The sequence below is a fragment of the Podarcis filfolensis genome (assembly GCF_964270895.1).
Source record: "Podarcis filfolensis genome assembly, chromosome: 4".
NCBI lineage: Eukaryota > Metazoa > Chordata > Lepidosauria > Squamata > Lacertidae > Podarcis > Podarcis filfolensis.
In genome coordinates, this window is record NC_139607.1 from 77,816,005 (window position 1) to 77,840,770 (window position 24,766).

General features: G+C 43.9%; 2 protein-coding genes across 17 annotated transcripts in view; both read right to left on the minus strand.

Annotated features, from left to right (window-relative positions):
* LOC310760467 (cilia- and flagella-associated protein 337-like) overlaps window positions 1-5,537 on the minus strand; it is a 166,102-nt gene extending 160,565 nt beyond the window's left edge. For 3 of the 4 annotated variants that reach the window (XR_014546988.1, XR_014546989.1, XM_083609024.1), the window contains exons 1-3: window positions 5,312-5,537; window positions 1,577-1,859; window positions 851-904 (exon numbers count right to left, since the gene is read on the minus strand). Coding sequence is in view for 1 of the 4 variants with exons in the window: in XM_083609024.1 (XP_083465150.1) it covers window positions 851-904; window positions 1,577-1,859; window positions 5,312-5,397 (423 nt within the window). In the remaining 3 variants the exon portion in view is untranslated. The remainder of the gene's footprint in view (window positions 1-850; window positions 905-1,576; window positions 1,860-5,311) is intronic. The other variant, XM_083609025.1, reaches the window with a different exon arrangement.
* A 3,596-nt stretch (window positions 5,538-9,133) lies between these two features.
* TEX26 (testis expressed 26) lies at window positions 9,134-24,766 on the minus strand. 13 transcript variants are annotated; one of them, XR_014547001.1, is made up of 8 exons: window positions 23,925-24,266; window positions 22,329-22,413; window positions 20,167-20,320; window positions 18,821-18,977; window positions 17,781-17,954; window positions 15,945-16,106; window positions 11,553-13,139; window positions 10,030-11,408 (listed from the first exon to the last, which is right to left on the minus strand). XR_014547001.1 is itself a non-coding variant. In XM_083609282.1 (8 exons), the coding sequence occupies exons 1-8, from the start codon at window positions 24,070-24,072 to the stop codon at window positions 10,429-10,431; spliced, it is 954 nt and encodes a 317-aa protein (XP_083465408.1). In that variant the 5' UTR covers window positions 24,073-24,266; the 3' UTR covers window positions 10,030-10,428. The 13 variants fall into 13 exon arrangements, 10 of the variants coding, with proteins under 10 accessions (XP_083465406.1, XP_083465407.1, XP_083465410.1 ...); XR_014547002.1 differs by lacking the exon at window positions 11,553-13,139 and adding an exon at window positions 13,579-13,701 and having other exon boundaries at window positions 10,030-10,456; window positions 23,925-24,265; XM_083609282.1 differs by having other exon boundaries at window positions 10,030-10,456; window positions 13,094-13,139.

Below are 24,766 nucleotides of genomic sequence, written 5' to 3' on the forward strand. Positions count from 1 at the left end.
TGCTTCTTTTATTAAAGGCACATAAGCAAGCCAAACAAAAACTCATTATGCTTCTCACTCATTCAGAAGTGGCTATTAACAGACTTTGCTGAAAGCCTCTCTCTACTCCATGTCAAGGACACTTGTCAGTACTTTGCTCATAGGGAACACTTAGAAATCCATGAAACCAGAACTCCCAAGAGATGTTTGATGCATCTAACCCTAAGGATGTGATTGGACCTTAAGATGCATTGGATCTTAAGACCTGTCTTAAGGTCCCGCTTGAGAAGTTCCAGGAGGCATCTGGCTAGCCTCTGTGACAACAGGATGCTGGACTAGATGAGCCTTTGACCTGGTCCAGGAGACTCTTATGTTCCACAGCACCTGGTTGACTACAGTGCATGGGGAAGAGAGGAGAGGACAAGGATAGGGATGCAGGTGAGGGCTGAACACAGGGCCCACAAAGCCCTGCTTGAGATATCTTTGCAAGCTAACATATCAGAACCATAACTGTCAACTTTTCCCTTTTCTTGCGAGGAATCCTATTCGGAACAAGGGAATTTCCCTTTAAAAAAGGGACATGTTGACAGCTATGATCAGAACTGATCTTTATCTTGCATTGCATTACATCAGTAATGATTACATTGCTCTCTTGCAGACACAAATCTCTTAACAAAATTCATGAACACACTTTCTCAATACTTTCTTACTCCAAACTTTCTGAGGCATAAATGCAAGTTAAATAGGTGCCCTTCTGTAATGGGTATGAGTGAACAGCCAATATGCTAACAGCGAAACAATATACAGTGAAATGATATACATTATGAGTGAAATAATATACACTGATATGATTTCATTGGGATGGTCATACCTGAAAGGCCACATGTAGCTTTTGAAGCTGTTCCAGGGTTACTTGCTGCTCAATCTTGCCAAGACAAAAAATAAATAAAAATGGAATAATTAAATGATGATGCCCCTTTTAAGACTTGGGAGATGCTTATGGATTTAATGTTACGTGAGGACACCTTTCAATTCATTGCAACCTATGTTCCCGCAGCCTTGCTCCCTCCCCCCCAGTAAATCACTGAGACTCACCTGCCAGGAAGCTAGTGTAGCAGCTCCACCCCACCCAGTGAACCACTTTGGCACACAGCCCAGTCCTCCAAAACCTCACTACCACTAGATGACGCCTTGCATCATCCGCTACCTGAGGCAGCTGCCTCATTCTGCCTAATGATAGGACCAGACCCGGAGCATATGCTATCAGGATGTTGTGGGGGAAAAGGCTTCCCCATGCCAAGTGATTCCTACCTTGTCCATAATGTTTGCAAGTAGTTGGAACCATGGTGTATGAATCTCTGTCTCTTTGTTTCATGTTCCAGGTGGTTGTTGGGTGTGTGTCTGCAAAGTGGCTTTCAGTGGAGATTGCAATGTGTGCTGTGCGGTTCTAACTGACTCTATAGAGGGAACTGCTCTCTGACATCATGGAAAGCCAGCGAGCCCATTATCACCCAACAAATTCAGATTCGCCTCGTCCTCTCATAGCATTTACCATTTTGAAAAGCCCTTCGGAGCCCAGCAAGAGAATTCACTATACCTTTCCTTTCCATTGGCTTCTGGATGAGTCAACGCGATGGCGAACGCTTTCGCTCTCCAGTATATTTTCCATGAGTCCAATGGAGTGACTCCTCTGCTGCCCTTTCAGCAGCTCTCTCAGCAGCCATTCTGGAAGCTGCTCTATCTCCTCCTCCCGAGCTTCTGAAAAACTGCTAAGGGAAACTGGAGACACAGCTGGCAACCTGCGCCCTCCTAATGAAGTCTGCGCACGTCGAAACAGAAGGTCTGTTGTATCTGTCGTCTCTCTCAACTCATTCAGAATGCTGTCAGAGCACAAACACCAGAAGGCAGGCATGGACATTGCTATTATTATTATTAATGAACTGTCTCTTAATAATAAATTACCTATCATTAATTATTAGTTGCTGGCGGTAGCAGCAGTAACAGTAGAAACAACAATAGATTGTTTCCAGACTGAGGTAACAGCTTCCTTTACAAGTTACAGCTGATCCACATACACAATTCCTTTAAATTAAGGTTACCAGATTTTTTTTTCAATGAATCCGGGGACACTTTTCAACTTCAATGGATTTTGTATGGGGACTGATGTGTAAATCTTTTCCCCGGGAAACAGGGGACGTCTGATAACCTTACTTTAAATCACATTTTTCACCTCAAAGAATTCTGGGCATTGTAGTTTTTTAAAGCATTGCTGGGAATTGTAACTCTGTGAGGGGTAAACTACAGTGCCCAGAAGTATTTGAGGGTGGAAATGTGCTTGAAAGGTATAGTGCGAACACAGGGACACAACTCTATCCATCTATAACCCTCACATTTTTCAGTTATCATGTGATTAAATGGGGAGGGGAGGGAAATGGAGGGCATAACAAGTGAAGTGACTCACTAAGATTCTCAAAGGACCTGAACAATGGCACCACAAAAAGGAGAAGACACATTAACATGTTTCCAATCTGGACATTTCCTATATTAAACTATACCTAGAGTGACTGGTTGGGCATAAACAGTAGGATTGTAGGGGCAGGGTGGGTGAGTCATACAAATATTTCTGCTTATTGTCAGCCTCTGTAACATGTGCTGGAGAAGATTAAATGTAAATGGACGAGTCAACAACAAGCTGGTCTTGGCTGGTGTCCAATGGGGTTGGAAGTCTTAATGTCAGCTAAGCAGCATCATTTAATACAACCCTAATTTCCTGGGTTGGGTACCATAAGAGACAGCCAACTTGGAAACTAGCGTATAGTGTTGTACGGCTGGCTGCCTTATGTGCGGTGACTCTCCCAGAGACGAAAACAATAAATGCTAATCTATTTAAATTCACAAGGAGGCAGCATTGGACAAAGGCTAGGCGATAAATTGGGATGGCTTCTAAGAGTGCTTCTAGAATGTGCAGTTTTAGTGCTACCTAGTCATTGATTTTCCACTATAAGCTACAAAAATAATTACAAGCGACTCTCCATCGTTCTATGAGCCTGGCGCTATTTGTGTGTGAATATCCTGCTGTTATAACTATACTAGTGGGCGTAGCGTATTTGTGTGGCTACAGGAGTAAATGTGTGCCTAACCATGCCATTTTAGCAGTGTGCTTAAAAAAATGCTAGGGACACTTATTCATTTGAAAACATTTGCAAAATAAAATTAAGTAGGTGAAAAAGTGTGTTGCTGCCATTTGTAAACCCCCCCCCCAAATATGCTGCTAAAAGGATGCTGATGAGAAGGATAATAATGGGAGTGTGTCAAAGTGATTGCGTGTTGCAATGGGGCGCAAATTACACGTCAAAACTATGCTTCTACAAAAACAAACATAAAAGTAGTGTGCTTCTGTTCTGTTCCTATCTCCCAGAAAAGAACTGAGAAACAATGCAAGCAGCAGAGACAGAGAGAGATTCAAACCGCATCAAATGCCCATAGCAAAATTAACACACCTTCTAAAATCTTCATCTCAGCACCTGTCATGGAATTGAATTGATTTTATGCATGTGCTGCTGTTTTAAACTGTTTTTTAAAATTTTTTATATATATTTTTTAGATATAAAACAGTTGCATATAGAAAACAATTGTATAACACTGTTATAACTGGCTTATGAACACTCAATCCATGATGCTTGATGAATAGCTGGCTCTTCTCTTAGGAATACTTCAAACCTTAATATAATCAAGAGGAAACAGGAACAGGATTTGTATTCCCCCCCCCCCCTGCTTCTGTTAGGGAGGGCAGGACTGAAACTAATGGCTTCAAGTTACAAGAAAGGATATTCTGAAAGAAGAACTTTCTGACAGTAAGAGTTGTTATACAGTGGAGCAGACTCCCGTGAGAGGTGGTGGACTCTTCTTCCTTGGAGGTTTCTAAGCAGAGGTTGGATGGCCATCTGCCATTATGATCTAGTTGAGATGTCCCCACTGCAGGGGGTTGGACTAGATGACCCTCAAGGCCCCTTCCAACTCTACAATTCTAGGGTCTCTTTTGTTTGCAGGGTGTTGGGCTTGTGCTGGGCCCAGGGGGTAACCCATGAAACGCAGTCCAGGACCGGACCAGAATTTGAAGGTTCCACTAGGAGTCAGTCCGACAGGGCCAAGGCAGGACATGAGGCAGGAAACCAGACAAGGTAAGGTACAGGATCTCAGGCAGGATCTAGCATATAGCAATGTTGCTCCCGCAACCTGGGGTGGGGTCCGACAGCCTTTTATCTTTGTCGGGGTAACGGCCGGTCCTAATCGCCCTGCGACTCATCTCCCTGTTTCGCCCAAAGGTGAGCACTCCTCCTGTGACTACTCAGGTCTCTCCTTCTCTCAGACTTTAGTCTCTGCAGCTCAGGAGACTTCGGTGGGTTACTAGACCCAGGGGCTGCCTCAGCCTCCCCTGACCAAACCGGTAGTGGAACAGCTGTAAGTGATGGCCCAGCTGGAGGCAATGAGGTAATCCCCGCATCTGGAGCCAGGGTGGGCTCAGTCCCCTGACTCGGCCCAGCTGGTGTTTGTTGCAGGGGAACCTGTGCAGACTGGGACTCTTCAGAATCAGGCCCCAGACTAGGTTCAGATGCCGCCTGAGGCAAAGGATCCAGTGCGGACTGAGACTCCTCTGGTTCCAAGTCCGAGCCCAAGTCCCAGGCCATCACAGAGCTACGTGTTCAACAAAGTGCATTCCATGCCATGAATCTAATTGCATATAATTGATAGTTTGACAAAAGAAATACTGTTCCTTTGCTATCACCCCCTCCCTCCCAAAATTGCTATTATTTATTTCTTGGCTTTTTGTATGGCAAAAGTTAAGCCTTGTTTTATCTTTCTTGTTCTAAGAAACCAAGTCAAGGAACTCTCCTTCTCAGGCAGTACTGGTGTCTGAGAGCAGCTAATTATAATCCGTTGCACGTTCCCAAGCAAAGCAGACTGAGCAAACAAAACAAGCAAACAAACAAAAAAGGATTTTCACAGTAAGAATCTGCACTAGTGATATAGAATTCACCAAGGCGATAGAATGTGAAGCGATCATGTCTCAGGGAAGGAACTGTTCACGTTAGGGTTTGAAAATTTTGACAATTTATAAGAAAGCAAAAGAACAGCATTTGGTTCCCTGACAACAAGCAAATAGCTTCCAAACAATACTGATCAGCACTGCAGTCACTCTTGGACTCAGTCTGCACCCAAACTCCTTTTATTATTATTTTTAAAGCCAGTAATGGTTTTTTATTTATTTATATGCACTGAGAGGTTTTTTTAACAAATCCTCCCCGCCCCCCCCCCCACCCTCACCTCTTACCTGCTAAGTGTGGATGTTTCTAAGTGTCCTGAAGCAGAACTTGGCCTCACTTTTCTCCCCAGAGGCATTCTGGCACCAGAAATCATACCAGAACACCACCCTTCCCAGTGCCAGCAACTGAATCTCACAATGCCACTGCTGTTTCCACTCCCCTGAGGCAGCGGTGGGTGCCCACTTTGTTCCTAAGATTGGAGCCTGCTGGTTAGAGCTTGTCTGTCCACAGTTTGCCACAGCTCAGGTTACTTAGCACCTCCTCCAAGTCCCACAGCATCACAGCTTGGGGATTATGCATTGCAGCACCCTCAGGGCAGGGGTGTTGCTAGGTGCTTAAGAGTCTTGGGGAACATGTGCACATTTGTATACCCTTTGCTAATATATATGCATTGAGGGGGAAATTAGGAGGGTGGAGAGCAGCTGCAGCACTATAAGTGACATGTAGAAGGGCCCTGAGCTGTGATTCTCAAAGGTGCCACCTGTACCACAATAAAACTCCCTCTACCTACCTGAGTACACTGTATAGCTATAGAAATTTGTGCACACTCTCCCTCTGATATGAATTACCACAGATACATTTGCAGCAGAACTGATCTCATATTTTTGGCTGAGATCCATTTATGGACGAAACATTCACCTATGTGACCAAATTGTGTGAATGAAGGAGAATGAGTGTGTGCTGCTAGGTGGGGATGAGGGAGCTGTACATTCAAGAACTGAAATAGTTTCCATTTGAGATAACGGTCTCCAAAGGCAGAAACCTTGAGAAATCTGAGAGTATTATGTAACGCGAGGTACCACTGTATTATATTTGAATTCTCACTGTTATAAGAGCTCAAGCTTCTGTACAGTTGTACCTCGGGTTACATACGCTTCAGGTTACAGACGCTTCAGGTTACAGACTCTGCTAAACCAGAAACAGTACCTCGGGTTAAGAACTTTGCTTCAGGATGAGAACAGAAATCGTGCAGTGGCGGTGCAGCGGGAGGCCCCATTAGCTAAAGTGGTGTTTCAGTTTAAGAACGGTTTCAGGTTAAGAACGGACCTCCGGAACAAATTAAGTACTTAACCCGAGGTACCACTGTATCTAGTTCTGCCACCAAGCCTGACAGAAGCAAGGTCTGAGGCACTGTAGGAGTAAGACCTTATGTCAGAGCATATTGTTTTGACGGTAAAATTATGCTTTAAATGCATACGGTGTGTTAGGCAGCCTCGAGCTGTCCTTTAATGTCAAGCCAGAACTTGTATAAATTCAATATTTTAAATCCCATTTCCACCAGGTAGCTCAGATTGGCATTCATTGTGGTTCTCTCCCCTCCATTTTATGCACACCACAACCTTGCTAAGTATAGGTTAGCCTAAGAGTGACAGGACAAGATATCCCCACATCCTTTTATTTTTATTTATTTATTTACATGCCACTTACAATCCAAAAGGCTTTGTCCCTGATGGCTCCAAACATCAATTTTGTGCAAGAGCTGCTAGTTCAGGAGGGAATATTCACTGATAATGTTTTTTTAAATTATCAGGTACCCAGAACCCAGAAGCTGGGCCCATGCTATGATGGTGGAACATGGTATGGAATTTCTTAGATGTTAACGGTTCAGCTCCAAATATTGGCATATTGGCTCAGCCCTGATTATTACCCAAAATGAAAGCAAGGCAAATGGCTACTTAACCTGTTCTGATAGAAAACAGCTGTGAACTTACAGCAGGGAAGAAGGAACATCAAAAGAGAATTATGGCAGGAAGCAACATCTCCCTGCTTCTGACTCACCCCACAATTTCTTCTGGTGCTGAAAAACTGAAATGATGAGAGAGGGAGAAAAATCACATGACATACACTTTTGCACAATCACTTCTTTGCCTGGTGAGAAACACCACACAGTTTACAAAAAAAGGAGAGGAAGAATGTGCAAAACAGCCCTAAGTGAATCCAGAATGTCCTGTTCTGCATTATGTTATGCAAAGCACAAGTCTTGGTTTTTAGCTTTTTTTTCATCCTCAATTAATAGCACCAGCCAGCAAATTCCATTATGATTCAGAGTGCTCCAGTTAGTACATTTCGCATTGTAAGTGAAATGTAAGAAAACCACAACTACCTCAATCTGAAGGCTTGTGGCACATATTAAAAAAACTAAAGAAGTTGTGTAATAACCTCAGGAACAGAACTGGGTTATAGTGCTTCAGCAGCGGCTAGCGCAGTGCTGTTTTTATTGGTCATAATCTGTGTTTTATCTATCAGTGCTTAATTGTTTTTTCTGAGAATGAAAATTATTTCAGGGGAGAGCTAAACTTGGCTCAGGCCTGTGTAGGCAGCCTGATAATAGATATTTAGTCATCAAATCTCAAAGGGAAAATAGATGGAGAGAGAGAGATATCAACAGTAGATAGCTGATAACAGCATGTAAAGGTAGTTTGACTATGTCTGATAGTTGTGATATAGCAGAATACATATAGGACACACACAAATACACAGAGAGAGAGAGAGAGAGACACACACACACTTCATAATACCGTAATTTAATGCACAACATTCCTGCCTCGTCCCTCAGGCAAAACCAACACACTGAAGCCATAATAAGACTTGAAAGTCATCATTTTACATCTGAAAAATAACCACACCTACTGCCCCTGTAATCAGCCCTCCAAACAAGTCCTCATTTTGGTTGATCCATGCCATTTGCATTCTTGCCTTGGCGATATTTCTGCTATGACCTCTCATTGCCAACTGTAAATCATCAGCTATTTTTCTTGAATTGCACAGTCATCTCAATATGAACAGTTGCTTCTTTTTATGGTGTCAGTTACCGGTACTTTGCTGCTTAGCTTGTTGCTGAATTCTGAGCTAAGACCACAAGAAGAGCCCTGCTCAGTCGGACCAAATGACTGTCTAGTCCAGCACAGTGGCCAGCCAGATGTCTGTGAGAAGCCCTATGAGACCTACTGCTTGCGTTTCACAGCAGATGGTATTCCAAGGATCTGATTCTGGAGGTAGTGCACAGCCGCTATGACTGGTAGCCTTTTCATCAATGAATTGCTCCAAGCCCCTTTTCTCTGCATCAGACATAATTTTATACTTGTATTATTGTTCTTGATTGTATTTTCTATCTGCCCTTCATCAAAAAGTCCCAGTGTGGGTTACAGGATATATAGATGCAATTAATACAGTAACAAACAACCAATCCCCAACACACACACACACACACACACACACACACACACACACCAATACATGGAGGACACAACTCAATTCTTCAGCTTTCAAAGGCCATGGTAAAGAGATGCATCTTCAGCCATTGACGGAAGCTGTAGAGATAATGCCAGATGCATCTCTGTGAATAGGGAGTTCCACATTACTGGGGCCAACACGGAGAAGGCCCTCTCACAAGTCATGGCCCACAGAAACTCTGAAAGTAGAGAAGCCACCAAGAGGGAGTCATTTAGGGCTTTAAACATTAGTGTAAACATCTTGAATTGGGTTTAGAGCTAATAGGCAACCAGTGTGGTTACTTTGAAGTGTAGCATGGGTTCTCACAGTAGGTGGCACTAGTTGTAGCTTTCAAATCATTTTGAAGAGCACATTGCAATAGTCTAATCTGGCAGTTAGCAAAACATGGAGTGGTCAAGTCATCTTTGTCTGAAGGGGACCACAGATGGTGAACCAGCTGGACCTACAATAAGGCACTCCTAGCCATACAGTTTACCTGTGGCAAGAAGTACTTTTCAGGGATAAAAAAAATATGCAATAGATGTGTGGATGCAATTCATGTGTGGATTGGGGGGGGGAGTACTCAGTCTCCATTGATTCTGGAATAAAATAAAATGTTGCGTGTACACAGCCTTAACAGATTTATTTGGGTTCTGTTCCTAAATTGATCAGTTTACAAAGCAGCAAACATAATTTATACATAACGAAATACAGACTCTTAATCTGACCAACATGGGAAGGTGTAACTTCAGAGGACTAAAACAGCTTTATGCTGAGGAAGGGAACTCAAGGAATTAAAACTAGGGCTACAATATTTAGTTGCCAATCTGTTAGAACAGGCATGTCCAACTCCCAAGAGACTGAGATCAACTGGCAGTGATCTATCCATTGTCATTAGAAGGAGGAGCGTGCATGGGGTGTGCGGGTATGTGGAAAGGGAGGATTGCCCAGAGTTCCTGAGCTTATTGATCTTTTTTTACCGCTAACAAGACGACTATAAAAGATCACCCTTTCAACACTACGTAGGGACAGAGCAAGGGGGGCAGGGGCGGGAACATTCATTTTTACCTTGCTTTTAATCCCACGATCAATAAGGATCCCGCGATCGACCGCAAACATCAACCAGTTGGACATTGCTGTGTTAGAAGATCATTCTTTTTCTACAACACATGTGCACATAATCTAAAAACAAAGGGAATACTTTGCCCTCAAAACTATTATTTTCACTCATTTCCAAATTTAATTGTTTAGTTCATTGACTAAAGGTAGCAAACCCATTACCCCTTTCCTGGGAGTAAATCTCACTGAACTCAATGGGACTTCCTTCTGCATACATATAAAGGCTTGCACTGTAAAAATCCATGTAGTATAAAACTCATATTATTAATTGACTTAAAGGTCATAGTCCCAATTAAAATGTCTGAGATCCAGAAACCAATATAATCTAGTAGAAGAGCAAAATTAAAGCTAGAATAAATGTTCTCTTTTTCTAATCTATTTTTTAAAAAGAAGATTATCGTAATTATTTTTTATTTAAATTGCAGTAGCATTATAACAAGGAAATGATAATAGGGTGGGGGGAAATATTTGATCTGCAAATATATGGAATATGTAAGATCTTCTCTGATTGGAATGAAAGTTCCTGAATCCATACTATATTTCCAAGGTCAATGCGATGGTAGCACTGCAGTCTTTTACAATTTCAAAAGAGAACCTAAAGTATAAGAAAGTTTGATGTAGCTCTTCAAATGGTTTACTATAAAGAAAGACCACAAGGGTATTCAAGTGTAATTCAGCCTCCTAGAATATTGCTGAATTTTCTTCTAATAGCTATTAGACACATTTGACTGGGTTTTCTTCCGGCTTCTTCGATGAGGAAGGCCTTTGGAATTTCTTGTCCCCGCTGACCCTTTCAAGGAAGTTCTGAAGGATGGTTTTTTCTGCACAAACAAGTGAAAGAAAATGTATCACTAAAGCTAGAATAACCAGACCTACGCAACATCAATAATGATTTCACAGGAAATAGGTGGGATATCAAAGGGTCAAATCAGATATGACATTAATGTATCTTTGCTTTTTTGTAGATGTTCTGTTTGTTTTACAGTGGGCTTTTCTTTTTCAAGCAACTTGTTCCCTTGCTGGATCAGAAAGAGCTGACTGGACTGGACTCCAAGGGGTCAATTACTCTCCAGTTTATCCACTGCCTTTTGGTACAGTATGTCAATGATTGTGTGGGATGGATCTTAGTGTACTGAGGGAAGCAACAGGAATTCTCCCTTATAATTAGTTTAAAGGAAGCCATTAATGTATAAGAGGTAGACTCTCATTCCAGTGTGGCCCAGTCCCATGGCTGGACCCTTGTGTGACACCTCACTGGTCTTCCTTGGAACTTGCTGGGCCTGCAACTGTTTGCTTTTCTACTTTGCTGGGCATAGCTATGGGCCAAAAGCAGCTGGGGGGCAGGGGTGGGCAAAAATTGAGATAGTTTGGCAAAGGCACTGATCCTCCCTTCGCTTTCCCCAATGTTCCCACTGCTTTCCCCAATGTTCCAGTCTTTGAGTTTCTAAGCTCTCTTGCCCATTCACAGTCACTCACTTTTATTTACACTTCACCCATTCACTTGCTCATCCATTTGCTCACTGACTTACTTACCGGGATACCTGTAAAAAATACATTGTAGTTATATTTTGTAATTCTGCAGCTTTGCTCAGAAAAGTGGCCTATAAATAACACACACACATTCACTAATTCACTCACTCAACCAGTCATCCCCCCACCCACTCATTCACTTGCCCGCTTTTGGTTAGCTAGGGCTTTTGGGTGGTTAAGCTACTGGTGACGGCAGAAGTGTCCACCTGTCTAGGCCTTCCAGTGTGCCAGCCCACCAGCTACCTAGGGCAGTGTTCCCCAACCTTGGGCCTCCAGCTGTTTTTGGACTATAACTCCCATCATCCCTCGCTAGCAAGACCAGTGGTCAAGGATGATGGGAATTGTAGTCCAAAAACAGCTGGAGGCCCAAGGTTGGGGAACACTGACCTAGGGCACCAAGTCATCTGTTACACCAGGAGAACGTAAAAGCAACACACCAACTACTTGGAAGCAGTAAGTAGTTCAAGTAGTAGCTGAGCTCAGTGAGATAAACCTTAGGCACCAAAACCCCGTAGGCCAGTTGTGTGTGCATTAGATGCAAAGACAAACTTAATGCTGTGTCGTTTGTCCCAAACTCTGTCTAGTTAGCCTGTAACAAAATCAATCCTTCTAACCAGATATACTTTTGTCATACAGACCACAGGTAGACAGATGTCTAGGCTCATGCAAGTTTGTTTTTCCCTCCCTACAGGAACCCAGAGGTTCATCAGGTGCAAGCATACCCTTAGAATTAAATAATGTTGCGATGAAGAAATTGTTCCAAGTATCAGAACTGAAACTGATCTCATAGTGCCACACACAAATCCACTCTTTGTTACCATCCCACACCTATTTTCTTTATTTCAGGCACATAATTTGGGGAGGGAGGGAGTCATTTTGTTGCTGTCACTGTTAAACAAGTGGGAGTCAGAAATCCTTGCCAATGCATTGGGAATAATCCAGAGATTGCCCATAGATCCTGGCCTACCATCTCCCCACCCCTAATATAAACTGGAGGGTTGATGTTAGGGATTGGCATAATCAGGCACCTGTCTAGACCAGTGCTATTTTCTAGAAAAAGGAGTGCTGGAACTCACTATGAAGGCCTCCCTTGTTCTTCTTCTTCTATTACTATTACTATTATTATTATTATTAATAATAATAATAATACTATTATTACTTATTAAATTTATATACTGCCCTTTACCCAGGAGTCTCAGGGTGGTTCACAGAATAAAACCAAGATATAAAACCACAAGATACCTAATAAAAATAAAACAACCACCCAATAGCCCCCCACAAAGAACACATTTTAAAAGGGCATAGGCTGTAAATTGGATCAACCAAAGGCCTGGTTAAAAAGGAACGTTTTTGCCTGGCGCCTAAAAGTGTATAATGAGGGCACCAGGCAAACTTCCCTGGGGAGAGGATTCCACAGACGGGGAGCCACTGCAGAGAAGGCTCATTCTCGTGTTGTCACCCTCTGAACCTCTGAACTGGTAATGGCACCCACCTGAGAATTGCCAGAACCGAGTTCCAGCTGAAAAAAAGCCCTGGTCTAAGCCCATGCCCACTACCAATCCCTAGAGCCTCCTGTCCTGACCCTTCCTCTGGTTTCTGCTGAAAACAAGAATATGTTTCCTGTGACTCCGACTAGGCAGTGAGATATTTTTTTTGTGATAAATGAGGTGAGCGAGCCTTTAGTGGGCTCACTTGTAAAATTATGCCCAAGCATATGCACCCTGAGCCTCTCTACAGTTTCTCCTTCCTTGTTACTCCTCAGGTCCTGCCACACACACAGCCTGCTATGAGGCAATGTGAGAATCCGGTTTTCTCCAAGTGGCCGAAGGATGTGACAAACAAAGGGGATGGTCAGTAATAGGACCAGAGGAGGACCAGGGCAGGAGGCAGCAGTTGTGAAAATCATTGCATCAGCTATTGGGCATTACCTATATTTTTCAGAGGAAATCCTTCTGGGCTTCCTATAGGAAATACCTGGAAAATAAAAAATAGGCTAGGAATATGTTGTTTTTCCTTGACAGAGGGTCTGTGCCTTTAGCAGCTGCATAAGAAACAGAAATTCAAAAGGTGCAACTTTCCACCTGTAACTGCAGGGATGAGGAACCTATGGCCCTCCCAGTGTTGCTGGACTACAACTCCCAGAATCCCTAGCACATTGGCCATGCTGGCTGGAGCTGATGGGAGTTGGAGTGCCATAGGTTCCCTTATCCCTGTGTTACTGCGGCTCCATCTGGAGGAAAATGGAGCCTGCTGAATCTCTGCCATGCACAGAGCCTCTTTCAAGAAAAAAAGAATATATGGCAGTCATCACAGAGCAAAGGAAAAGAGAAAGAGCACTGCCCTGTAACCCTTCAGAGAGAAAGCCCCAGAAAAACCCTACAAAGCGGGAGGGAAGGTGGAGAAAATAACTCACTGGCTTCGTATATAGTCACCAAAACAGCACAGATAATTCGGCCATCACATCAAACTTAATAGGAGGAAACAAAGATGCCTGGTGTGCTTCTGTCACTAAGTAGACCTGGATATAGTCAGCCACCTGGATGGGAACAGCTAGGATATCATTCTAGTGATACATCATCCACTATCCCAAATATGATTCAGTTCTCTGAATGCCATTACTTTTGTAGCCAAAATGACAATAGTCATGCACAAGATGGAGGTATCAGCAAACCAGGGGTAACCTTGAGGTTTTTAGAGAGAGAGAAATGGAGGAGAAGAAGACCCCCCCCTTCAAACAGCCCAATGAGGGCTGAGCATACCCAGTGCCCACAGAATGCTTTCTGCTGGGTGAGTTAAAAAAGAAACCCTGAATCTGGGAGGAAAGGGAAATGGAACAGAGAGATGGGGGAAAGGCAGAAGAAGAGACACATAGATATAAAGACACATGCACTTGCTCTCTTGGTAGTAGCCAGCCACTGCCCATTCTCTCTCAGCAGCCAGCAACCTGAAATATCTGGTGTGTATGCAGCCTTGCTCTCCCCCATGGGCTCCTGCTCATTCATTCACTCTTGCATCAGCCAACACCTGCCCGTTCACTTGCTCACTCACTCACTAGTCAGCAAGCCACCCATTCACGTATTCATTCACCCGTAGGCTCTCAGCTGTTCCATCTCTCACAAGCCATTCACTTGTTCTCTTGCCAGCAGGCACCTGCCTACCTGTTCACTTGTTCTCTTGGCAGCTGCCACTCACTCGTTTACTCGGAGTAGGGAGAGCTTCAAAGGCTCCCCTCTCCAAACATACACGTACACATAACTTTTTCTTGCAAGACCCACAACTTGTCCCCATTCTTTCCCATCTTCAGTCAAAAACATGCACAGCCAAAACAATATCACAAACAGAAAGATATATCAGCAAACTCAGAGGAACCTAGAGGTCAGCAGAAGTAGGAAAGATCTTTAGGGGGAAACCCCAGGGGGAAGTAGAAAATAAAACCAAGCATCCTGATGAAGACTGAGCAATGTTCAGTTGCATTTGAGTGCTGACTGACAGTTTAAGGGTGGGACCACAGGAGGGAGAATGGAGTATCCTGTAAAAGGAAGATGGAGGAAGAGACACATAGATTTAAAAAGGGGAGAATTATCACATTATCTGGATAGGTCATGTCCTGCTTTGCACTGAGCATGACCTCATGGATAGAAGTGAGAACTGCCCATAGACATCAATGGACAAATCTAAATTCTTAATGTAGTTGGATTTGGGCACTAGTACCCCACCCACCCTAAAAAAAAAACCCAAAAGGTAGCAGTAGCAGCAAAGAGAAAAGCTCCTGCTGTTTTAACTCAGTTAATATTTCAGGTGAAACATGCATTTTAAAAAATAACCAGCTAATGCAAATTCCAAAGCAAATGATGTCAATTGTCCCGATACTGGAAGCTGGAGAGGCTGTGCCTGGGACAAGGCAGTTTATGACAGCTTTGCAGTGTAGATCACACTAAACACTGCAAGTGGTTTACAACTCTGGAGTGTTGTCCAAATGTATTAGACCACTACTGCAGTTGGGAATTAGGCAGAGGCTGTCTGTAATATACAACAACCCTGCAATGTTAATCCACTGTTTTCATCCCCACATTGCATGTTGGGCTGAGGAAGTAGTCTGCAACAGCACTGTATTACGTTATATATCCCTATTACAAGTTGGAGGGCTGTGCTGAGAGAGTAGAGTTGGCTTCCTCCAGTGAGAAATCCCCTCTTAGGTCAATCTACTTAATTTCCCTCTCATACTTTCTCCCAGCTCAATTCAAGTACTCAATAGCATGCAGGAGCCTTATGCTCTACTGACTGCCATGCAAACTGGTGACCCTTGGAAATACTAGAAAACCAAAATTGTGGACATGGACCCAAATTACAGCAGAGACTCGTGTCTTTCATGCTAACTTTTGGGGGAGTTTTCTACCTGCTCAGCCATGGATGGCTACACACACCCAAGATACACTGCAACATTTTGTTGCAGAGCCCCACTTGCATCATTTTAATCTCCTGGGACATAGGGCAGGAGATAAATATTACGACTAATTTGATCATGTACATTGTTCAAGCTATCCTAGTCCTACAATCTTCCCTGCAGACAAACACAGGCACAGAATCTATAGTAGTTGAAACTGCATGTTTTAAGTCTCAAGACTGTCAAGTAATTCATTTGGCTGAGCAAACAGAATCAGATCAGCTCTATAAATGGAAAAACAAGAACACTAAGAAGATTTTGTCATTCAGGAAGTCTTCGCTGCTTTTGGCTCCCCCAACGCCTATTGCAGTTTATTATCCTCCACCCTCACCTACCTGGATGAGGAGCTCTGTCCACATATGCTTTAATTTCTTCTGGGTCTAAAGAATTCAAAACGGACAGGATCTCATTATAATCTTTCCCAAAATCTCTTTGGTATGTGGTCAGATGTTTGGTATGTTCATGATTCCAGATCTGAGCAAAAGATACTGAAGGAACTGTGAAGAGAAGCCAAAAAGAGAGAAGTGAAACCATGAAATAAAGAAAGCACACCACTGTTCCCCCGCCCCTTCCTCTGGAATGCTCTGGCTTTCCAATTCCAAGTTTTGCCATAATAATGACAAAGGATGCCTCTCAGGTGGTCTGCTGTTCAGGAGTGCCCACAATGGCAGTGCATGATTCTGATGGACTTTTCCCTTATAGGTCAATAACTCATATGCTGTGATTTCTACTGATGGAACTCAAAGGTGAATGTAGCCAATGACACCTTTGCCTATAACAAGCACTAGTGTAAATAAAATCACAAATCAATATGCAGGACCTAACATTTCACAAAGGCAGGGACTTAGTTAATAATGATCTACAATTTCCAAAGCACATGTACTTTAGCAAATGTGAACTTGTTTTTCAATTATATGGAGTCTAGAATTCTTTCTGTGAGATAGTACTTGGTTTGCCTTTTTCAGGCACTCAAACAGCACATAATTGATAGCTGTGAAAATACAACTTCCCTATAATAGCATGTAATAATTATTAGCCCTTTGTGAAATGTAGTCAACACATTCTCTATTCAATATTGCCTGCAATGCTGATTTAGGGGATATAAAGAAGAAGCTGTATTTTCTTTTCCTCTTTTTAGGCAAGGACAATACTGGAGTGGGAAGGAACCTATTTTAGGTTATATGGTGGATTGGGTTTCTCTTGTTGAATTATTAACTGTAATGCTTACCGTATTTTTCGCTCTATAAGACGCACGTTTTCCCTCCTAAAAAGGGGAAATGTGTGTGCGTCTTATGGGGTGAATGCAGGCTGTGCAGCAATCCCAGAAGCCAGACCAGCAAGAGGGATCACTGCGCAGCGATCCCTCTTGCTGTTCTGGCTTCTGGCTTAGCTGCACGAAGCCTCTTCAGGGCAGGGGGAGCCTTCATCCTGCGCAGTGATCCCTCTTGCTGTTCTGGCTTCTGGGATTCAGAATATTTTTTTTCTTGTTCTCCTCCTCCAAAAACTAGGTGCGTCTTATGGTCTGGTGCGTCTTATAGAGTGAAAAATACGGTAATTATGCTGATGTAAGCCACCTTGGATATTTTTCTTGGAAATACCCTTTAAAAATAAAATTAAAATTAAAAAGTTCTTTAAAAATAAAGCAATGATAGAATAATTTAGTGGCGAGTTTCCTTCAAGCTAACCACATGTGTCACCTTGCCCCTGTGACTGAGGAGGCCCAGGGCTGCATGATGTCAGCGCCCCCAGCGGTGTGCAGACGTCGTCCATGCATGCCATGGGGCATGCTGACATGCGTGTGCACGCCCCATGGTGTGCATACATGGCCGTTGGAAAAGTTTGGAGGGCCTGGCCCTCATTTGAAATTTTGGGAGGGGCCTTGGCCCCCACTGCCCCCCATACTTGGTGCCGTGGTTTCATTGTGGTGGATGCCAAGACCATTGCCTATTCCATAGTAAGAGCAATTCTCCTATGCAACCTACTGGGTCTAAGTGGCTCTTGGGAGAAGAAATCCTCCTTCTCTCATTTTCTTTGGAAACCTCAGCATCACTGCTCAAATATGTATTATCTGCCTACATTTGCAAGAAAATGGGGTTCAGTGAACCAAATTCCAAAACTGAGCTTCAAACCCAGAGTTTCAACTATTTTATTGCACCCAAAAATATCCTTACCAGCGCCTTTCACTGGAATATGGCGCTTCGCATTACATCCATATTTCCAAGTATAGTCCCTTAAATCTGGATTATTGGCTTGGGGCTGGTAATTATGCCTGAATTCAGTATCTGGTGGCTTGGGGACTAACATTTTCCAGTCTGAAGGAGCAGAAGCACCATCTCTTGGAGCACCTGAAATGAAAAAGTAGCGATGCGGCAAATGTAAAGAGCAAACAAATTTCTTTTTATAAAAAATGTGGAGGAGAAATCACGCAAAAAGCAAATGACAGAAAGCCAGTTATGCTGCAGTCCTATACACACTTTCATGGGAAGTAAGTCCCATGGAACTTGAGGCTTACTTCTTAAAAAGTTGGAAGGGACCCCAAGGGCTCATCTAGTCCAACCCTCTGCAATGCATGAATCTCGACTAAAGCATCTATGACAGATGGCCATCCAACCTCTGCTTAAAAACCTCCAAGGAAGGAGAGTCCATAACCTTCCAAGGGATTCTCTTACACGGTTGAACAGCCATAAAGTTCTTCCTAATGTTGAGTCAAAATCTCTTTTCTTGTAACTTGAAGCCATTGATTCAAGTCCTACCCTCCAGGACATAAGACAAGCTTGCTCCATTTTCCATGTGACAGCCCTTTAGATATTTGAAGGTGGCGATCATATCTCCTCAATCTCCTCTTTTCCAGGCTAAACATACCCAGTTCTTTCAGCCATTCCTCATAAAGCTTGGTTTCCAGTCATTTTGGACATATGCATATGATTTCTTTACCAAACATGAGACTCTTAATCTCAGGATCATGTGTTCAAGCCCCACATTAGGCAAAAGATTCCAGCACTGCAGGGTGTTCCTTCCAACTCTACAATTCCATGATTCTTTGATTCTAGGACATACAGAATCTAAGTTAAATGCTATCTTCCATGCCAGACTGGAGATGTTTCTGACTGAAACATGCCTCTTTGGCTTTCAACTATAGATGCAGCTGTAAACCTCAACTTGACCTCAATAATAATATTGTCAAAGAAGGAAGGGAAGCCAAAGTCCTCACCTGGTTGTATTCCTAAATAATCTCTTGCGTAAGCTGTTTTATACTGTTTTTTTAATACATCCTCGATCTCTTGCTTACTAATAGGTTTCGTCCAAGGTGAATAACTTTCTATAGATATTGGTGTTTCCTCTCGAGGCATTTGCCAAATCAGGAACCGCTAATAATGTAGAAAGTGGGGAGGGGAAGGAGAGAGATTGAATATGAAAATGCTGATTAAAAATGCATTTCGTATAAACCGGTCTTCTACTTTATTATGCTCTGTTGTTCAATAATAATTTTTTCTCTTTCTAAGGAAAATACCACAGTGAATAAGCAAAGTGCTCAAAAGTTCTCGCTGAGTTCCTCCTTGGGCAACCATCAGTCCATCTAGTTTTAGTGCAAAACACAGAAGCTAGATTGTTGACTAAAACAAGAAACTATGAACATATAATCCTGGTCCTGGCACAACCACACTGGTTGCCAATTAGTGTCCAGGCCCAATTCTAAGTGTTGGTTTCTAAGTCTTAGACGGCTTTAAAGGACCACCTTTCCTCATAGGTACCCACCCAGACCCAGAGATTGCCATCTGAGTCCTCTTTAAACACCACGTTCAATGGAGGTCTAGAGAGCAGTGACAAGTCTTCTCTGCAGTAGCTCCCCATTTATGATGGAATGCTCTCTCTCCCCAAGGAAACCTGCCTGAGCCAACCATGTGATTATTTCAGTGCTAGGCAAATATGTTTTTCCCCCCTGCAACAATGATATATCACATTGACGGGCAGCAACTCTTCAAGGTTTCAGATAGGATTCTTTCCCAGTCCTACCTCAAGTTCTTGAGGGTTGAATCAGGAACTTCTGCATGCAATGCACGTGCTCTGCTATTGAGCTACAACCCTATGCTTTGTGAATGACTGTTCCAAATTCTGCTGAGGCCAAACTAGATGTGATATTAAGCATACAATGGGTTCCTGTGTGCTTGGCTTTTGTTTACTAAATCTCAGGCACTGCAACCCCCTCAGCCCAACCCAGAGTGGGATTGCGGCTTGGGGAAAGAACAGATCTAACCTTTTGCCTTGACAGTCTTTTAAATCCAGATTGGATTCCCCACAGCTGCTACCTGCCCCAGAAGCAAAGTGGCTCTTAGCATGTTTACTTGGCGTCTCATTCAACTCAAGTGAAACTTGCTTCTGAGTAAACACTTAGAGTTGGGCTGCATGCTTCTGGTTGCTAAGTCTTTCCTTTCCTCTGACAATCCTCTTTGACGATTTGGTGTTTCCAAAATCAGATATCCTCCAATAGGTCATTTCATATAAAAGTAAAATGCAAAGCACATGTAAAACCTTGGGTAGAACAAGTGCATTCCTTACTTCTCCAGGCTGAGGATTGTTTCTCCTTGCAGAGCCAGCCCTTATAGGTTCAGTCTTGGAATAAGGCTTCCAACAGAACTCATCTCTGTAGTTATTCCTTCCAGTAGGCTCATCTACTTGAAAGGGAATGACATGCCCTTTGCCTGCTCTGGCACTGCAAGAAACAATTGAGATGTTAATGAAATACAATCATGGCTGCTACCTTTCAACTGCTCCTGTTTTAAGTACAGTACAGTGGACGCTCGGGTTGTGAACGTGATCCATGCATCTGTGCGTCTGTGCACGCGTGGGTTGCGATTCGGCGCTTCAGTGCATGCACAAAACGCAATTTAGCGCTTCTGTGCATGCGCGACCGCTGAAACCCGTGGTCCGTAACCCAAAAAAACGCAACCTGAAGCATCTGTAACCCAAGGTATGACTGTACTTAAGAACTGTCTTATCCTAGTTGGATCATCTAGCTGAGTACAGTGGTACCTCTGGTTGCGAACAGGATCCGTTCCGGAGTCCCATTCCCAACATGAGCAGAATGCAACCCGCTTCTGCGCGTGCGCGGGTCATGATGCGCCGCTTCTGCGTATGCGCATGACGTCATTTTGAGCGTCTGCGCATGCGCAAGCGGCGAAACCCGGAAGTAACCTATTCCATTACTTCCGGGTCACCGCAGGACATATCCTGAAAGAACGTAACCTGAACTGAACATAACAAGAGGTATGACTGTATTGTCTTCACCAGGGGCGGAGGAAGGGGGTGCAGTGGGGGCAGGTCACCCCGGGTATCACCACTGAGGGGGGGTGACAAAATGCCGGGGGGCACTCACCGTGAGGCCTGCAGCGTGCCCGAGCCACGCGTCTCTTCTAGGAGTGACGCGGTGGCTTGGGTGCCCGCAGGCTCCGCACTGCCCCAAACGGTCTGCCCGCCTCCTCCCCCTCAGCTGTAGAGCAGCTGAGGAGGAGGCAGGCAGACTCCTCAGAGGCCCCGCAGAGCATCCTGCCCAGGTAGGGCTGGAAATGACCCACATCTGAAACCCTGATGATCTGCTGCCAATTTTGTGTGAAGACCAGTGATGGAGCAAGCCGATCAGGCCCCTGGACACAGGGCACATGTGCCACCCCAGGCGCCCGATCGGCTTGCTCCGCAGCTGGTCTTCACACAAAATTGGCAGCAGATCACCAGGGTTTCAGATGTGGGTCATTTCCAGCCCTACTTGACTTGAACCTGGGACCGAGTGCATGCAGAACATATGCTCTGCCACTGTGCTGAGGCCTTGCCTCCTTGGGAAGGACAGGAGGAAGCAGATGCGACTGAACCAGAGACAAGGGAGAGGTGAAAAAGAGACCATAGCTCAGTGATCGAGAACATATGCTTTGCATGCAGAAGGTTCCAGATTCAGTTATTGGAATCTCCAGTTTAAGGATCAGAGTATGTTAAAGACTTGCACCTGACACACTGGAGAGCTGCTGCCAGTCTGAGTAGACAACTGGACATTTCAGAGAGGAAGTGTTCTAAAGGAAGGAACTGTGAAGGAAAGGGAGCAGTGAAAGCAAAATTTGCTAGCTGTGATGGTTTCATAAGATGGGTGGGGGAGTTGGTCTTCCAGATGTTGCTTGACTACAAGTCCCATCATCCCTGACCATTGGCTATGCTGGCTGGGGTTGTTGGAAATGGGAGTCCAACCACATCTGGAGGGCCAACTCTGCTCTGCCAGCTCCTTGTGCTACTTTTGGTGGCATATTGCATGTGGCAAGGCAACCTCTAGAAGACAGCAGGAGCTCCCACCTGCCAAATGTCTCTATATGGACATTAAAAGTGCACAGAGCCTCTCCAGTCCAGAATTTCACAGCCTTAAACAACATGTGTACTCCAGGCCCAAAAGGTAACAGGGGCTCAATTTCTAGTTGTATTCAGGGCAGAGCATTCTATATAGTCTCCAAAGTGAAGCATTTTAAATATTATTTCTACATGATAGTTATAGGGCCAAACTACCGCTACTTGGTACTTTACACAATCTTTTATCTTCACTTTCCTTTTCTAGTGGTGCTGATCAGATACAGCATGGGGAAGGTAATGTTTTAAGATACATGCTAATAAAAGGAGCCAAACAGCAAAGGCTTTTGAAAAGAATGCCTGAATGGTTTGAATAAGTTAAATCGGTATCATCTTACCAATCTGCACCAGGATCTGTTGCAGGATTAAAGACAAAATCGTGTCTCATTGTCGTTTCATAAGGATCCCACTTTAGTCTGCCTACTAAAAACAGCAACTGTAAGTGCTATAAATTCTAAACACTTACTAGTGTAATTTCTTTTTACTAATCAGTAATGAGAAAAACAGTGGGTGAACTATTTTCCCAAAAACTATTTGAAGTGTCTTGGCACCAATGGAAGCTTGTTTCTCAATGCAAATAACAGCCTTTGGGAAGGGGGTAATCTGGATCAGGACCACAGGGTCCTCCTTTTCCCACGAGGTGAACCTGATTGAGATTCCCCTTCCCAAAGCATATTATTTCCTTTAAAAAAATATAACCATGCAGCAGTTAGTTGCATGGTTATTGTCACATTGAAGTGATCACTTAAGCTACAGATATAGAAAACAGCCTTACATTTTAGCCAGTTCACGAAACTGACGATTCTGCATTGCCTTTTCTCTCTCTCAGAACCAGCCAACTGGCACTCTACCTTTGCAAAGAACTTTTACAAAGCAACATTCAGGATCCATTCTGATTTGATTTAAAGAGACAGTACACTATCCCTTTTAAGAACTTTCTGCCACTTATCAAAGTGTTCTCATATACTGTTCTCATAATGTGAGTTGTAGAATTATACTCACAACAACCATCTATGTAACAGTGAACATAAACTGTGAGAATGGTAAAATAAAAATATAAGAAATCTTCTTGTGTGTATTCCAAACTAAATAAAAATAAAAATTAGTTTCATCCTCAGAATCAATTGGATTTTTAAAAGCTTAATTTTGACCAGACGGTGTCCTTAGACAGCCTATGTGCCAATTAGGTACAGTTAATACACTTCAAAAAAATTTTAAAAATATTATTTTACTAAATTTACTTCTTTGAGCAATGTTGCCTGCAAGAAAAGATATGTGAATGAGTAAAGCAAAAGTTCTGGGTTACTCATCCAGTTGTTTGAATATTATTTCCAAATTTGCTAAGCCTTGCAGGAATACATGACTTGCAGGAATTCAACTGGTACATTTTTTTCTGGAAAGCACCAGGCTTGAATGCCAGTGGATAAGTTTTATTTCCCCCCCAGACTCACGGTACCCCTGATTTCTACCATTAAAAGGGCTTTGTGCCTTCATGTTTATATATCTTTAGCCTCAGCTCAAAGAAAATCATTCTGCCATGTGATACTTTGTACATTTATATTAATTACATATACTGTACTAATATGCATTTTTTTTAAAAAAAAACCTTCCATAATTCATATTTATTTTGCCTTTTGTCTCAGGAGCTCATGGTGGCCTTTCCCTATCATTATCTTCACAACAACCCTGTGAGGTAGATTTGCTTGAGAGAGAAAAGGTCCAAAGTCACACTGTGACCTTCATGGCTGAGTGGGGATTTGAACCTGGGTTTTTACCAGTCCAAGACCAACACTCTAACCATGTGGCTGGTTACCAGCAGGAGAGTTACCAGCAGGGCCTGCTCAAGAAATTTTGGCACCTGAGGCGAACCATGAAATGACTAGTTATAACTTGAGATAGATGAAGGGCCAAAGATAGATGAAGGGCCGGCCCACCCATGAGGCAAGGTGAGGCAACCGCCTCAGGCGGCAGGATCCACAGGGGCAGCAGATCCAGATGCAGCTCTTTATTCCCCTCTTTTCCCCGATGTAGATCTTCACTCATCCCTTTTTCCCTGGCGGAAGAGGGGGGGAAGGCCGCCATTTTGTGGTCTGCCTCGGGTGCCAAAATCTCTTGGGCCTGCCTTGATGACTAGCTTGCATATTTTATTAAAGTATTCCAAACACTCCAGGCATGCATAATATTGTGACCCTAACCATGCATAACATAATCAAACCAATATATGGCCCCGGCCCCGACTCAAATCCCACCTAACTCTTGCTACCCCTACCCACTACCCCGCCCCCATAGCAAAGTTATCTGGCAAGGAGCTAAGGGCAAAGAACTTCACGGTGGCTAATGCGCAAGCTCCTTTCCTCGCGCCTGCGCGTCCTGACCGTTCTAGATCCCCCCCCCCACCCGCATTCTAACCCTCTGAGCGAAGCGCGAAAAGTTTTCTCACCCGGGGGCGCCGGCCGCGCTGACCTGGGTCTCCACGGGGGGATAAAGGGAATGGAGGCCGGTGGCGGCGGCATGGCGGTGCCATGGATGGGCGGCAGGAGAGGGCCGGCCTCGCGCTCTGGGGGCTCCATGCGGGCCGGGTTAGCTCCAACCCACCCGAGCGCTGTATTCCGCTGCCGGCGAGGGGGGCGCAGAAGAGACGCGGGGCGAGACGGGGAAAGAAGGATGCCGCGCCAAGACGGGCGGCTGAGCTGTCGGGAGGCGGCGGGGGACACCCTGGGCGCTGCTGGCCGCTCGGTTGCCCCGGCGCCGGGCTTGTTATTGTGACCAAGGGAGG

Excerpts from the sequence above, each read along its gene's own strand:
- TEX26 (XM_083609275.1), bottom strand. The coding sequence starts at position 24,072 with ATGGCGGCCTTCCCCCCCTCTTCCGCCAGGGAAAAAGGGATGAGTGAA. Across the intron at positions 18,978-20,166 it reads ACAATCCTCAGCCTGGAGAA|CGGTTCCTGATTTGGCAAAT; the intron begins GTAAGGAATGCA and ends CTACATTATTAG. Across the intron at positions 16,107-17,780 it reads TATTCCAGTGAAAGGCGCTG|TTCCTTCAGTATCTTTTGCT; the intron begins GTAAGGATATTT and ends TTCTCTTCACAG.